The sequence below is a fragment of the Nicotiana sylvestris genome, chromosome 2 (genome assembly GCF_000393655.2).
Source record: "Nicotiana sylvestris chromosome 2, ASM39365v2, whole genome shotgun sequence".
In the NCBI taxonomy this organism is placed as follows: domain Eukaryota; kingdom Viridiplantae; phylum Streptophyta; class Magnoliopsida; order Solanales; family Solanaceae; genus Nicotiana; species Nicotiana sylvestris.
Genome location: NC_091058.1, coordinates 216,700,579 through 216,717,510, shown reverse-complemented (window position 1 = coordinate 216,717,510; position 16,932 = coordinate 216,700,579). Strand labels below are relative to the sequence as shown.

At 39.7% G+C, this 16,932-nt stretch overlaps 1 protein-coding gene across 1 annotated transcript; it reads left to right on the top strand.

Moving 5' to 3' along the window:
* Positions 1-12,165: 12,165 nt before the first annotated feature.
* LOC104237001 (galactinol synthase 1-like) lies at positions 12,166-16,727 on the top strand. Its single transcript, XM_009791058.2, has 4 exons — positions 12,166-12,724; positions 14,696-15,025; positions 15,751-15,885; positions 16,185-16,727. Exons 1-4 carry the CDS (start codon positions 12,389-12,391, stop codon positions 16,416-16,418), a joined length of 1,035 nt encoding a protein of 344 aa, XP_009789360.1. The 5' UTR covers positions 12,166-12,388; the 3' UTR covers positions 16,419-16,727.
* Positions 16,728-16,932: the final 205 nt, after the last annotated feature.

Here is a 16,932-nt window from a genome sequence, read left to right as displayed (position 1 = left end):
ACCATATTCACCGCTCCTCCATGACCAAATTGTGTTTTTTGGTACGGCCATAAAACTGGAAATCCGTGCGAGTCCCAAATTTTCGTGTGCTATAGCCCACGCCTTCCGCCGTGGGCCCGGGACCCCGGATCCGTATCGCCTAAAATTTTTCCGGGATGTCGAATACGGACTAAGGAACCATATTCACCGCCCCTCCATGACCAAATTATGTTTTTTGGCATTTTACTGCCATAAAACTGGAATTCCGCGCGAGTCCCAAATTTTCGTGTGCTATAGCCCACGCCTTCCGCCGTGGGCCAGGGACCCCGGACCCAGATCGCCTAAAATTTTACTGGGACGTCGAATACGGACTAAGTAACTGGCATTTCACCGCTCCTCCATGACCAAATTATGTTTTTTGGCATTTTACGGCCATAAAACTGGAAATCCGCGCGAGTCCTAAATTTTCGTGTGCTATAGCCCACGCCTTCCGCCGTGGGCCCGGGACCCCGGATTCGGATCGCCTAAAATTTTTCCGGGATGTCGAATACGACCTAAAGAACCATATTCACCGCCCCGCCATGATCAAATTACATTTTTTGGTATTTTACGGCCATAAAATTGGAATTACGCGCGAGTCCCAAATTTTCGTAGGCTATAGCCCACGCCTTCCGTCGTGGGCCCGGTACCCCGGATTCGGATCGCCTAAAATTTTTCCGGGATGTCTAATACGGCCTAAAGAACCATATTCACCGCCCCACCATGATCAAATTACATTTTTTGGCATTGTACGGTCATAAAACTAGAATTCCGCGCGAGTCCCAAATTTTCGTGTGCTATAGCCCACGCCTTCCGCCGTGGGCCCGGGACCCCGGACCCGGATCGCCTAAAATTTTTCTGGGATGTCGAATACGGCCTAAGGAACCATATTCACCGCTCCTCCATGACCAAATTGTGTTTTTTGGTACGGCCATAAAACTGGAAATCCGTGCGAGTCCCAAATTTTCGTGTGCTATAGCCCACGCCTTCCGCCGTGGGCCCGGGACCCCGGATCCGTATCGCCTAAAATTTTTCTGGGATGTCGAATACGGACTAAGGAACCATATTCACCGCCCCTCTATGACCAAATTATGATTTTTGGCATTTTACTGCCATAAAACTGGAATTCCGCGCGAGTCCCAAATTTTCGTGTGCTATAGCCCACGCCTTCTGCCGTGGGCCCGGTACCCCGGATCCGTATCGCCTAAAATTTTTCCGGGATGTCGAATACGGACTAAGGAACCATATTCACCGCCCCTCCATGACCAAATTATGATTTTTGGCATTTTACTGCCATAAAACTGGAAATCCGCGCGAGTCTTAAATTTTCGTGTGCTATAGCCCAAGCCTTCCGCCGTGGGCCCGGTACCCCGGATCCGGATCGCCTAAAATTTTTCCGAGATGTCGAATATGGCCTAAAGAACCATATTCACCGCCATTCCATGATCAAATTACATTTTTTGGCATTGTACGGCCATAAAACTAGAATTCCGCGCGAGTCCCAAATTTTCGTGTGCTATAGCCCACGCCTTCCGCCGTGGGCCCGGGACCTCGGACCCGGATCGCCTAAAAATTTTCCGGGACGTCGAATACAGCCTAAGGAACATATTCACCGCTCCTCCATGACCAAATTGTGTTTTTTGGCATTTTACGGCCATAAAATTGGAAATCCGCGCGAGTCCCAAATATTCGTGTGCTATAGCCCACGCCTTCCGCCGTGGGCTCGGGACCCCGGATCTGGATCGCCTAAAATTTTCCCGGGATGACAAATACGGCCTAAGGAACCATATTCACCGCCCCGCCATGACCAAATTACATTTTTTGGCATTTTACGGCCAAAAAACTGGAATTTCGCGCGAGTCCCAAATTTTCGTGTGCTATAGCCCACGCCTTCCGCCGTGGGCCAGGGACCCCGGACCCAGACCGCCTAAAATTTTACTGGGACGTCGAATATGGACTAAGTAACTGGCATTTCACCGCTCCTCCATGACCAAATTATGTTTTTTTGGCATTTTACGGCCATAAAACTGGAAATCCGCGCGAGTCCTAAATTTTCGTGTGCTATAGCCCATGCCTTCACCCGTGGGCCCGGGACCCCGGATCTGTATCACCTAAAAATTTTCCTGGATGTCAAATACGGCCTAAGGAACCATATTCACCGCCCCGCCATGACCAAATTATGTTTTTTGGCATTTTACTGCCATAAATTTGGAATTCCGCGCGAGTCTCAAATTTTCGTGTGCTATAGCCCACGCCTTCCGCCGTGGGCCCGGGACCCCGGATTCGGATCGCCTAAAATTTTTCCGGGATGTCGAATACGACCTAAAGAACCATATTCACCGCCCCGCCATGATCAAATTACATTTTTTGGTATTTTACGGCCATAAAATTGGAATTACGCGCGAGTCCCAAATTTTCGTGGGCTATAGCCCACGCCTTCCGCCGTGGGCCCGGTACCCCGGATCCGGATCGCCTAAAATTTTTCCGGGATGTCTAATACGGCCTAAAGAACCATATTCACCGCCCCACCATGATCAAATTACATTTTTTGGCATTGTACGGTCATAAAACTAGAATTCCGCGCGAAGTCCCAAATTTTCGTGTGCTATAGCCCACGCCTTCCGCCGTGGGCCCGGGACCCCGGACCCGGATCGCCTAAAAATTTTCTGGGATGTCGAATACGGCCTAAGGAACCATATTCACCGCTCCTCCATGACCAAATTGTGTTTTTTGGTACGGCCATAAAACTGGAAATCCGTGCGAGTCCCAAATTTTCGTGTGCTATAGCCCACGCCTTCCGCCGTGGGCCCGGGACCCCGGATCCGTATCGCCTAAAATTTTTCCGGGATGTCGAATACGGACTAAGGAACCATATTCACCGCCCCTCCATGACCAAATTATGTTTTTTGGCATTTTACTGCCATAAAACTGGAATTCCGCGCGAGTCCCAAATTTTCGTGTGCTATAGCCCACGCCTTCCGCCGTGGGCCCGGGACCCCGGACCCGGATCGCCTAAAATTTTTCTGGGATGTCGAATACGACCTAAGGAACCATATTCACCGCTCCTCCATGACCAAATTGTGTTTTTTGGTACGGCCATAAAACTGGAAATCCGTGCGAGTCCCAAATTTTCGTGTGCTATAGCCCACGCCTTCCGCCGTGGGCCCGGGACCCCGGATCCGTATCGCCTAAAATTTTTCTGGGATGTCGAATACGGACTAAGGAACCATATTCACCGCCCCTCTATGACCAAATTATGATTTTTGGCATTTTACTGCCATAAAACTGGAATTCCGCGCGAGTCCCAAATTTTCGTGTGCTATAGCCCACGCCTTCTGCCGTGGGCCCGGTACCCCGGATCCGTATCGCCTAAAATTTTTCCGGAATGTCGAATACGGACTAAGGAACCATATTCACTGCCCCTCCATGACCAAATTATGTTTTTTGGCATTTTACGGCCATAAAACTGGAAATCCCCGCGAGTCTTAAATTTTCGTGTGCTATAGCCCAAGCCTTCCACCGTGGGCCCGGTACCCCGGATCCGGATCGCCTAAAATTTTTCCGAGATGTCGAATATGGCCTAAAGAACCATATTCACCGCCATTCCATGATCAAATTACATTTTTTGGCATTGTACGGCCATAAAACTAGAATTCCGCGCGAGTCCCAAATTTTCGTGTGCTATAGCCCACGCCTTCCGCCGTGGGCCCGGGACCCCGGACCCGGATCGCCTAATATTTTTCTGGGACGTCGAATACAGCCTAAGGAACATATTCACCGCTCCTCCATGACCAAATTGTGTTTTTTGGCATTTTACTGCCATAAAACTGGAATTCCGCGCGAGTCCCAAATTTTCGTGTGCTATAGCCCACGCCTTCCGCCGTGGGCCCAGAACCCCGGACCCGGATCGCCTAGAATTTTTCTGGGACATCGAATATGGCCTAAGGAACCATATTCACCGCCCCTCCATGACCAAATTACATTTTTTGGCATTTTACGGCCAAAAAACTAGAATTTCGCGCGAGTCCCAAATTTTCGTGTGCTATAGCCCACGCCTTCCGCCGTGGGCCAGGGACCCCGGACCCAGATCGCCTAAAATTTTACTAGGACGTCGAATACGGACTAAGTAACTGGCATTTCACCGCTCCTCCATGACCAAATTATGTTTTTTGGCATTTTACGGCCATAAAACTGGAAATCCGCGCGAGTCCTAAATTTTCGTGTGCTATAGCCCACGCCTTCACCCGTGGGCCCGGGACCCCGGATCTGTATCACCTAAAAATTTCCTGGATGTCAAATACGGCCTAAGGAACCATATTCACCGCCCCGCCATGACCAAATTATGTTTTTTGGCATTTTACTGCCATAAATTTGGAATTCCGCGCGAGTCTCAAATTTTCGTGTGCTATAGCCCACGCCTTCCGCCGTGGGCCCGGGACCCCGGATTCGGATCGCCTAAAATTTTTCCGGGATGTCGAATACGACCTAAAGAACCATATTCACCGCCCCGCCATGATCAAATTACATTTTTTGGTATTTTACGGCCATAAAATTGGAATTACGCGCGAGTCCCAAATTTTCGTGGGCTATAGCCCACGCCTTCCGCCGTGGGCCCGGTACCCCGGATCCGGATCGCCTAAAATTTTTCCGGGATGTCTAATACGGCCTAAAGAACCATATTCACCGCCCCACCATGATCAAATTACATTTTTTGGCATTGTACGGTCATAAAACTAGAATTCCGCGCGAGTCCCAAATTTTCGTGTGCTATAGCCCACGCCTTCCGCCGTGGGCCCGGGACCCCGGACCCGGATCGCCTAAAATTTTTCTGGGATGTCGAATACGGCCTAAGGAACCATATTCACCGCTCCTCCATGACCAAATTGTGTTTTTTGGTACGGCCATAAAACTGGAAATCCGTGCGAGTCCCAAATTTTCGTGTGCAATAGCCCACGCCTTCCGCCATGGGCCCGGGACCCCGGATCCGTATCGCCTAAAATTTTTCCGGGATGTCGAATACGGACTAAGGAACCATATTCACCGCCCCTCCATGACCAAATTATGTTTTTTGGCATTTTACTGCCATAAAACTGGAATTCCGCGCGAGTCCCAAATCTTCGTGTGCTATAGCCCACGCCTTCTGCCGTGGTCCCGGTACCCCGGATCCGGATCGCCTAAAATTTTTCTGGGATGTCGAATACGGCCTAAAGAACCATATTCACCGCCCCGCCATGATCAAATTATATTTTTTGGCATTTTACGGCCATAAAACTAGAATTCCGCGCGAGTCCCAAATTTTCGTGTGCTATAGCCCATGCCTTCCGCCGTGGGCCCGGGACCCAGGACCCGGATCGCCTAAAATTTTTCTGGGATGTTGAATACGGCCTAAGGAACCATATTCACCGCTTCTCCATGACCAAATTGTGTTTTTGGGCATTTTACGACCATAAAACTGGAAATCTGTGCGAGTCCCAAATTTGCGTGTGTTATAGCCCACGCCTTCCGCCGTGGGCCCGGGACCCCGGATCCGTATCGCCTAAAAAATTTTCGGGATGTCGAATACGGCCTAAGGAACCATATTCACCGCCCTGCCATGACCAAATCATGTTTTTTGGCATTTTACTGCCATAAAACTGGAATTCCGCGCGAGTCCCAAATTTTCGACCTTCTCCCGGGTTAACAAAATTCCTTACCCGGATTTTTGGTTCGCGGACTGTAATATAGAGTCAACCTTTTCCTCGACTCAGGATTTGAACCGGTGACTTGGGACACCATAATTATCCCAAGTGGCGACTCTGAATTTAAATAAAATAATCCCATTTCGATTGTCACTTAAATTTGAAAAAACCCCTTTATACCTTCCCTTCTCGGGGGTGTAGGTTAAAAGGAGGTGTAACAGAGCTCAAATGGAGCTCTAAGCGAAGAGTTATGTGCATTTTACTAGACAGCGCACAATATGCCTACTTGATTCTCCGTTTTGTTACTCTATCATTCGTTGATCCCCGAATACGATCCCGGCTTAATTCCTTGGGCTTTTACTCAGATTTCAAAGCTCCAAATTAGTTGAATTTATTCCATAACATCTACATAGCTCGGAATCACTCCTACAAGGCATAAAACACACAATTAGTTCAAGACACTAGTGATTAAAGCTCAAACTCAATTAAAGTGCAGTAAACTTGAGTGTAATAAGCGAATAAAACACGTAATTATAGCCTATCATCAATACCCCATACTTAAACCATTGCTCGTCTTCGAGCAATCAAACTACACTTTTTATAGACAAGACCATTTTAAACAATTCTCCTAACTCATCACACCAAGAGTATTTAAAATAGACTAAGCACAAAAGCGTAACATCTTCACCTCAAGATTTGACTCACAAGTACCATGCATTATTCACAACTAACCCACTTACTCTAACATAGAGGTCACTGACATTACCTTTCCTTCATGAATCAAGTGTCATCACACAACAAAAGAGAGTAGTTCCACACAATAAAATTTAAGAATACTTAGGAACTCAAGATAGAAAGAATTTACCCACTCCCAGAAATAACATTCATATGCCACAAAAGATGCACCATAAGCTTGCTCGTAGTATACTACTCCACTAATCGATCTCTTTCAATCTAGGATCAATTAGGACTTTATTTGGTTGTAATGTAGGCTACAGGACAGGTAGGATACATTATGATATAAGAGTGACTTCACCTCCCTAAGCACTTTAATACATATACTTTAACATTCAAACCCCATACTTATGTCAAACCAAAATTCCACCTTCACATCAATGTATATTACCCCATTCTTCTTTAAGCACACTTACATCAAGAGCCACCATTTATCAAGGATTTTTTTTTTACAACAATCCAACTATTTTGTTTTTCAATTCAAGTGGCTATTACTTTTTCAAAACAGTGCACCTTTCTCCTTATTTAATTAGTTCCACTCAAAAGGCAAACCAACCACCCCACACTTTAACTTTTACAAAGTTCATAAACAATTCAAGTGCTCATGAGAGGTTACAAGGTTCAAATAGATGATTAATTCAAACAAATGGGTAAGTCTTGTAATGTAGTTGCCAAAGAAACAAGATTACAGGCTCAAAGGGTTTAACTACGATACATAATAATTAGGCATGTAAAATATACATATCTGGATCAACAAAGAAATGCCTATATCACTTCCTAGACTGAATAAAACTACTATTTCACTTTGCAAATACACAAGGCAAGTTCTAGGCATCAAATGCAATACACAGAATATAACATATCCTTACACACACATGGTACATAACTCACTCAGGATTGGTTTCATCAAGACACTCTAGTCAAAGCAGTTAAGCAAAGTTAAGATCATAAAATTTAAGGTACTTATACAAGAGTCAAAAACTGAGCCTAAGCGTCACAACCAAAGTACTCACTATTCTCAAGGCATAACAAAGTCAAGAGATATTGCTTTAATTCAAAACATAACACAATGGCTCCTACTCCCAAAAAAAGACTAACTACACCCGGTTCAAACAAAACCCTTGGAAAAGAACTGTGGTTTAAAGAAAAATAAAGGGGTAATTGCTACACTACCTAACAAAAGAAAATCTTTTTGTTTTTTTCTTTAGACTTAAATCCCTCAAGAAAATTGTCTAATAGATCCATCATTGGGAAAAGTCCCATCTTTTCTATTTAAAAAAAATATTCAATTAAACTAACATAACTAAAATAGCATAGAAAGTCACCGAGACAATCTCCTCACCCCACACTTAAAATTGTTCATTGTCCCTAATGCACACCATAACTAATAAAAGGGTAAAAGGGACTCCCTGGTAGGCTAAAGGCCGAAGCACTAACAACTCATGGGGTACTCAGGCTTCTCCCAAGCTTGGTCCTTCATCCGAGTACCTCACACTTAGTTCCAACCATTTGGTTTGTTATTGCATCCTTCCAATAGCTTTGCTTTCCATGTTCCTAGAAATCAAAAATCGACACTACAAGAATAATACAATAAAAATAAATAAATAAAATAAACTAAATTAAAAATAAAAAATAATAAAGTTGGGTTGCCTCCCAACAAGTGCTTGACTTAACGTCGCGGTACGATGTGAATCACTTTTTGCCTCCACCTCGAGCTTATGAATTGAACCCCCAATTTGGCATCAAGTTTTCGACTATGCTCCAGGGGTGGAGGAACATATCTAATTGGTCCAAGCAACCATTGTACTATTCTACACTTCTTGGCTTTTTGATGAGGTATGTAGTCTTGTCTTTCTGGAAAGAAAAATTCCAGAATGTAGGCACCTTGTTCCTTATTCCTTGACTTCTCAATCGGCTCGGATGACTCTATTTCCATATCGTCATCCTAGCAAAATGTAGAAAAATATTTGGAGTGTGGACCAATGTGCTCAAATACATGAACTTCAGGACTTTCAACATCCTCAACATCAATGATACTAGAGTCAACAAAATTTATATCCTCAATGTCCTTGGCTGACTCTAGTCTCACTTCTTCAACATTAACATCCTCAAATTGTTGTTGGCTAGGTTGTTGATGTTCTACTCTGACCTCCCCAATTAACACCTCAAATTCATGCTCTTCTTGGCTACTATCATCAATATTGGCTTGTTGAGCATTAACAACTCCAACCACTTGACTCAGTTCAGCCTCCAACTTGCAAATAGTTGCCTCTTGCCTTTCTATCTGCAATTGTTTTTCATTATTTTGTTTCAGAGGGCACTTTAACATATCCTTGATCTCCTTCAGGTCTACATTCCCAGGTTCTTTGTTCCTATTAACTTCACAAGAAAAGGTAGAACTATCATAGTAATGGATTGGGGGAAGATAAGAAATATAAGCACAACCATTAAAGTGACCATTTTTACCACCACACACATCACACACATTCCACAAATAAGATTGAGTTGGTGCACATAACTTACTCTCGAGAATATTTTGATAATTTTGATACGGGTGGTTTCCTTCACAATATGTATGAGGATCAATAGTAGAATTATCTACACCTAAATTCTCATAATTCCAAGATGTCATGTTTCTCAAATCGACAGTTATAAAAAAAATACAAAAAAAACAAAACAAAATAAAAGTTCAAACTTGAACCCTAGCAATATATACAGCTACAACTACACCGTTAGTTCCCCAGCAACGGTGCCAAAATTTGATCACACCCAACTCTATTCCTAAAAAGGATAAGAGGTCGGTGCAAATATAAACCGGTCTAAAAGTTCGAAGTCGAATTCCACAGAGAACTAAGGCTTAGCTACAGCTGTTCACTATCACCAAGAATACAAGCTTGAACAATTCCTAACTTATAGATATCAAGATTCTTGTATTTAACTAACTAACTAACTAACTAACTAACTAAAATAATAAATTAACACTAAAGATACTACATGTTGGAGAAAAGATTAAGGAGGTCTAGAGTTATGATTTCCCCAATTGTCGGAATCCTTCACGCTATGTTTTCTATAATTTCGCCTAAGTATTTTCTACTGATCATAAGTGTTCTGCGTGTTGTAATTCTCTCCCGAATAATTACGATAATTTACTAGACATACTCTCCCAAGTTACGATAGCTGGCTTTAATTACAGCTCACTTAGATCGCACCCAAGTTTTCGTTATCTCTAATCCCACCTTTAAACACTTGGTTATTGATTCCTCACATACGTTGGGAGTGATGTTGTTCAACAACTACCTAAATATGCACTCTCTCCTAAGTAATACATACTAAATAGGCACAGCTAATTGAGGGCCCTTCAATCAACCACAAGAATAATATAGTTGAACAAATAGAGAAAATACTACGGCTCAATTATATAAAAACATAACAAGAATTTATCCTACAAAAGGTTCCATCAAAACCCTAGATAAAATATTACCTATTTATAATAGTATGTAAAACTACAATACTAAAAGTCATAACCAACAATGAAAAAATAGGAAGAGGAATGAAAAACTCGTAGAAGAATTCTCCGCCTTGCTCCTATTGTGTCGCTGCCTCCTTAGGTCGAATCTGTGTCAAAAATTGGTCTTTCCCTTCAAAATACTGTTTTTCCATGTATATATCAAGTAGGGTCGGGCCCAAACTATTATACCTTCTCCTACACGAAAAAGGACAAGTTTCCAGGCCTGGACGTCCGCGGCCTGGGCGCGGTCCTTTCCTAGTGTACTGCCTCAGCCCGCCTCAGGTCCGCGGTCGCGGTTTCGACCGCAGTTTTCACCATGTTCCGTTTGGAATTTCGAAATATATAAAACATGAAAGTTGTAGACCTTTGAGTTATCTTTCCAACCATATATTGTGGAGCTCAAATGGCGCTCTGAGGAAAACGTTATGTATATTTTACTAGACAGTACACAATATGCCTACTCGATTCTGCGTTTTGTTGCTCTATCATCCGTTGATCCACGAATACGATCACGGCTTAATTCCTTGGGCTTTTACTCAGACTTAAAAGCTCCAAACCACTTGGATTCATTCCATAACATCTACATAGCTCGAAATCACTCCTCCAAGGCATAAAACACACAATTAGTTCAAGGCACTAGCGATTAAAGCTCAAACTCAATTAAAGTGCAGTAAATTTGAGTGTAATAAGCGAATAAAATACGTAATTATAGCCTATCATCACCTTCTCCCGAAGTACTACTCGCCTATTCAAAATAGATTAACGCCTATATTCCTATGAAATCAATCTATTAAGAACGCATTAAGATTACGATATTTAATTAAGCATGGTGACTAGGTATATTTCTATCCTAACCACAAATCCCCCCCCCCCCAAGGGTTAAGATCATGCTCTCTTCAATTCTTCTCTAATCTAAATACGGCTTTCCCAAGCATAGCATAGATAGTAAATAGAACCTAATTGCTGGCCAGACAATTAAGCAATTAATCACAGAATTGAAGAAACAACCATATATTAGTGAATTGTAATCAAGTTTGAGTCAACGTTAAACAACAATATTCATGGCTAAATCACAACCCCAGAACAATGGGGTTTTAGCCACTCATGATACTAACAAACAATTGCATAAGTGTTGAATAATTTAAAAGACTGGTGAAGATAAAGAAATTTGAGATGTTTGTGCTCCCGGATGTTTCTCGTGTGTATATTTCCTCCCAAGTGGCGTCTCCCCTTCACAAATAAGTTTAGTCTTTCTTTTATACGTGTTGTACTTCTAGGGCCGAAATAATCTTATCCCGGACGAAATTGGAGAAAATTCACGTCACTGGCGCCCTAGCTAGCGTCAGGCGCCCTCCACAGCGCTGCCAAATTTCAGATTCTGCTTCTGGCACCACAGGTAGGGTTGGGCGCCACCTGTGGTCCTAAAATATGCCCTTTTCCTGTTTTCGCCGTTTTGGCTCTAGTATTGCACATCCCGCCCCCGATTGCTCCTGGATCATTCCTAAACATGAAAACACATCAAATTAACATAAATAAACACATTTCACATCCTAAATCCACGAAACAAAAGCAAGATATCAGGTGATATCCATACAAATATATATACTTTAAGCACAACATCAGTCTTCTTTTAATTGAAGGATACGGTAGGATGGGTCAGGCAGCGGGGTAGTGAGGCGGGTCGTATAAAACCGGATGGACCAACACCTTTGAATGGGTATCACGTGTCCCATCAAGTTAGGGGTACATATGTTTCAATAATAAGACGGTACAGTTTTTTTCTGAGCCAATAATATAGATGATGATAATTTTAAATAATTTATAATAGTAGATGGGTATTTCACGACCTTTTCTGTCGTATAAAACACTTTCGGAAAAAGTTATCACAATAAAATAATACTTTCGAACAACGCTTGAAATTAATATGGAGTTAGAAGAAGGCCTCATTGTAAGTGAGTGGGATGACTTTATACAAAGTATACAACTTTTAAGGCAAGCAATAGATTACTGATTTCTTGATACTGAAAGAACCTTCTAGTGGCTTCCCTTCTTCTGAACCTTCCTGTGATCCTCACTATCAGCCGTTGGATCTAATTATACTAAACACCACACAAATCCAAAATTTATCTATCGACTCCCTTCCTAATTTCATTCTCCTCCATTGCTAGGGACTTGCTATTTTAACTAACAAATAACCCTATTTATACAGCATTGACACCAAAAAAATTCCTCAGATCAGAACGACCCTAAGAACTTCTGCGGAAAACAAAAGCTCAAAGGCCTCTCTGCTCTCTCATCTTCTCCTACACACCTTCCTTATAACCCTACATTTATCTTACGTAATTTCCTTCTTGTTGTAATTGTGTGCTAGTGAAACTACATCTTCTGTAACACATATATATAAGACAGAAACTCAAATTTCTTGTCCAAATTAATTAAGATTGTTATTATGGCTCCGGAAATTGTGTCAGTGAGAGGACAAATGGTAAAACCAACGATTCTAACCAATAATATTACATCAAACAGGGCGTATGTTACGTTCTTGGCTGGAAATGGCGATTACGTGAAGGGAGTCGTTGGTTTGGCTAAGGGTTTGAGGAAGGTTCATACTGCGTATCCGCTCGTGGTGGCGGTGCTTCCGGATGTTCCGGAGGAGCACCGCCGTATATTGGAAGCTCAAGGTTGTATCTTGAGGGAGATTGAGCCCGTTTATCCACCTGAGAATCAAACTCAATTTGCCATGGCTTATTACGTCATTAATTATTCCAAGCTTCGTATATGGAAGGTATGAATAATAAACTGTCCTATTTTATGTGGCGGTAAAGAAAGAGAAACTTCTATAAAATTTATGATTTGAAAAAAAAATTGAAAATATTTATATGATTAAAAAGCATCTCAGAGCAAAATAAAAAATTTAAAATTAAATTTATCATGTCTTATTAAGTCATTAATTATTTCAAGCTTCGTATATGGGAGGTATGCATCATCTATACTATATTAAAAATACGAAGGCCTTTAACGAAATGTTTTTCGTCTTTTTTACCCTTTAAAAATAAATTTTACATTAGACAAAATCGTTATTTACTTTATTTTTCTAATATTTAGGACTTTGAAATTTAATAAAATTTTGACGATTAAGTCTTTCCTTATTTGGACTACATAAGAACTCCCAAAAAAATCAACTTATATAAATACATTACTTATTCGAATTTCGGTAAAATAACTACTTCTTTAGCATGTCTTACCTCTATGAGTATGTTTCTTCCACATAAAAAAAAGTGATCTTTAACTTAAAAAAAGTTAACCCCCTCACATACATTGTATGCATATAATTTATTTTATAAATATGACTATACCCCAAGACACAAACAAATCAAAACATGTATAAAGCATAAAAGAAAAAACAATGTCGACAATTTTATTTAATGAAAATCGACGGGGATTTTAATTGGCTTTAGACACATATAATTACTTTTGAAAATTATTGGTTTGGTTACTTATTATATGTCAATACTAAAAAAATAAATATACTGAAAGTTAAAAATAACTACTAAAGTTCTAGAATAAATCTAATAAAAGTAAAAATATTTAAGATACCTAACAACCTACAAATTTATGGAGAAATTTACATGCCCACAAAGTTGAAGTTGGTTGACATAGCCGCTTTTATACATTTAAAAAAGCTAAATTATTCCTTCAACAAATAAATATATGTTAAAAACTTAGTATTAAAATTTAAACTTTTTCTAATATTTAGATCTTTAAATTAAACTAACTAAATTCTACCATAATTTTGATGGAGTGTGATTGAAGGATCACACACACACATATAATACGAGTTAAAAATAGTTTTTTAATCGTTCAGAAAATAATTTTCATGTCAAATACTACAACAAAAACAACAACAACATAACGCCTCAATCCCAATTCTGCCTATGTGAGCTCGCTAACATTGTTAGTTCCAAGCCAGCATAAAGGAAGAGGATTGTGGTAGGTGGCCAGCCAACATAAAACTTGCCAATTCATAATGAATTCATGCCAGAAAAAATCATAATTATAATTATAAATTTTTTTTTCACATAACTAAAATTTAGAACTTTGAAGACTTCGATACGGTAAGCTTCTTCTTTTATTGAGTTAGTTAAATAGAATTGATTATCATCATTCTCATGATTTTATATTTTTTTTGTTAGCCGTTACTTATATAAACTTATACATTAATTTAAATAATGCATATGAGATTTTTTTAAAATTTTGTTTTTTGAGATGAGGTTCACGCGCAATGCGCGTACTCTAAGACTAGTATATATTATACGTACTAACTAGGATCATCTTAGAACACGTGTTAGATTGTTCCCATTAAACATTAGTTCTTCTAATCCATCTGTCCTATTCCATTTGAAATTATTTGAAACTTAACATTCAAATTTTACCCTTAATAAATGATTTGTTTGAATTCATTTTGATATAAAGTTTATTTTTTACTATGAGAGAAAAAATAAAAAGACATAAAGCTTTTGCAATGAACCACTCATTCAATTAGTACAGATACCAAAGTCAATTTGGCATTTTCCATATATTTAATTTGTGTGTCAAAAAAAATTCTTAGTTTTTAAAACATCTTCACATAAAATAAGATGGATGGAGTACAGATTATCATTGGGTCGTTGGTTCCTTAGATCTCATCTATAATTTGTTCTATATTATTTGATCTGTGATATTGATTAAATAAGGATGTTTGTGTGGTTGCATCCAGTTTGTGGAGTACGAGAAGATGATATACCTAGACAGTGACATTCAGGTGTATGATAATATTGATCATCTCTTTGATTTGGCCGACGGGCATTTCTACGCGGTGATGGACTGTTTTTGTGAGAAGACATGGAGTCACACGCCACAATACAAGATTGGCTATTGCCAGCAGTGCCCTGATAAGGTCAAATGGCCCAATAATGATGAGGAATTTGGTCAGCCACCTTCACTTTATTTTAACGCCGGCATGTTCGTTTTTGAGCCAGGCCTTGACAGTTATCAAGATCTCTTGAAGACCCTTAAGATCACTCCTCCTACTCCCTTTGCTGAGCAGGTAACTTTTCACTCCTTATTGCCAGTGGCGAAGGTACATAGAGTTAAGGATGGTCAACTGATAGAGTTAAAGGTGGTCAACTGACCACCCTTCGTCGAAAAATTACACTGTATATATAGGTAAAATATTAGATTTTAATGGTATATAACATATATTGAATACCTTTTATCTGAATTTTTTTTACTTATTTCAAGTTTGAACATCCTAAATGAAATTTTTGGCTTCGCCACTGCTTAAATGTCATTGCATCCGTTGTCCTACATCCTGAGGGAGAAGCATGCGTTTCAAAAAGATTTACATTATTTTTTTATTAGTCCGTTTAAAAAAGATTATCGTATTTCTATATTTCCTTAATGGGAAGTTTTCATAACCACACAAATGTTATGACTTGTTTAAGTTCACATGTTTTATAAGTTCATAGTCGGGCAAATGTTATGGTATATATATTTAAGATCACAAGTTTTAAAAGACTTCAGCTCCTTATTAAACTTTGTGTCAATTCAAATTAAGACAAATAAATTGAAACAAAAGAAGTCTTTCTTTGTCAAATTATGCTTAATTTCATATGTGATAATTCCATCATGATCTCTTAGTTAATTAGGAAAAGAATTTAACTTTTTGAGGAACGTATTGAGCGAGAAAATTTGATTAGACAATGTATAGTTGGTAAACGATTACTTTATTCTAGAACATATAATTTATTGATTGACATGATGAATTTGCAGGACTTCCTGAACATGTATTTCAAGAATATATACAAACCAATACCTCTAGATTACAATCTTGTTCTAGCAATGTTATGGCGTCATCCGGAGAACGTTAAACTGGCTGAAGTGAAAGTTGTACATTATTGTGCAGCGGTACGTATATCCTATACTTTACTTGCAATATCTACATGCAATCATTATTTTCTCATACTACATTAATTTAATTTGGCACGTTAATAAAAGAAAATAATTTAGTCACCCCTCATGTGACAGACGTTTTACTTTTTAGTATGTTTAGAAAAAGATAATATATTTAGCAATAATTTACTTTATTTTTTTTTATTTTAACCTTGATCACATAATTATATAGTCAAAACACCTTTTACATAAAATGAAACAGAGGGAGTAGTTGATATTGTCAATTTACATGTGCATTTATGATGATCTTAAAGGGATCAAAGCCATGGAGGTACAAAGGCAAGGAAGACAACATGCAAAGAGATGACATAAAAATGCTGGTGAAGAAATGGTGGGACATTTACGAGGATAAGTCGTTGGACTACAAGAAACTGGTGGCCCTAAATCAAGGATCGGATTCAGAACCCATAAACTTGCAGCCGTTGATTGCAGCTGCTATGTCTGAGGCTGGCGCAGTGCACTGTTTCATTGCGCCATCCGCTGCATAATTTTGACATTAGGCGAATGGCTTCGGCCAACCCTAACACCCCACGAATCCCACAAAATTAATGTATATTGCACCAAATTAGATCGAACAAAACACCAAAGGAACCTTGATTAAAAGAAGAAAATATAAATGAGAATTTCGGAATGGTAAATTAGTGTTCCTAAATTTTATCTTAAGAGGTAAAAATTAGGATAGATTGCAGAGAGAGAATGTGAATGTCGCAGTAATGTAAAAGATATCTGTTCTCTTGAATGAAGAATATATATTATGGAATCTATATTAGAATTGAAAAGGAAATGTTTTGATTTAATTTCGTTTTTGTTTTGTGTGTTCAATGATTTTGTTTAGGAAGAATTCTTGTTAGTACCGTTGTGAAAAATTTGTTCTTGTGGTTTAGGGCTATATTCAATTTATAAAGATAAAGTAGTTGGTTTACATATAGTAATAAATAGTTTTGCTTCTTGGTCAAACAGATTACTAGAAAAAGAAATTAACATGAAATGGCGTATAGAGAA

Excerpts from the sequence above, each read along its gene's own strand:
- LOC104237001 (XM_009791058.2), top strand. The coding sequence starts at position 12,389 with ATGGCTCCGGAAATTGTGTCAGTGAGAGGACAAATGGTAAAACCAACG. Across the intron at positions 15,026-15,750 it reads CTACTCCCTTTGCTGAGCAG|GACTTCCTGAACATGTATTT; the intron begins GTAACTTTTCAC and ends ATGAATTTGCAG. Across the intron at positions 15,886-16,184 it reads TTGTACATTATTGTGCAGCG|GGATCAAAGCCATGGAGGTA; the intron begins GTACGTATATCC and ends ATGATCTTAAAG.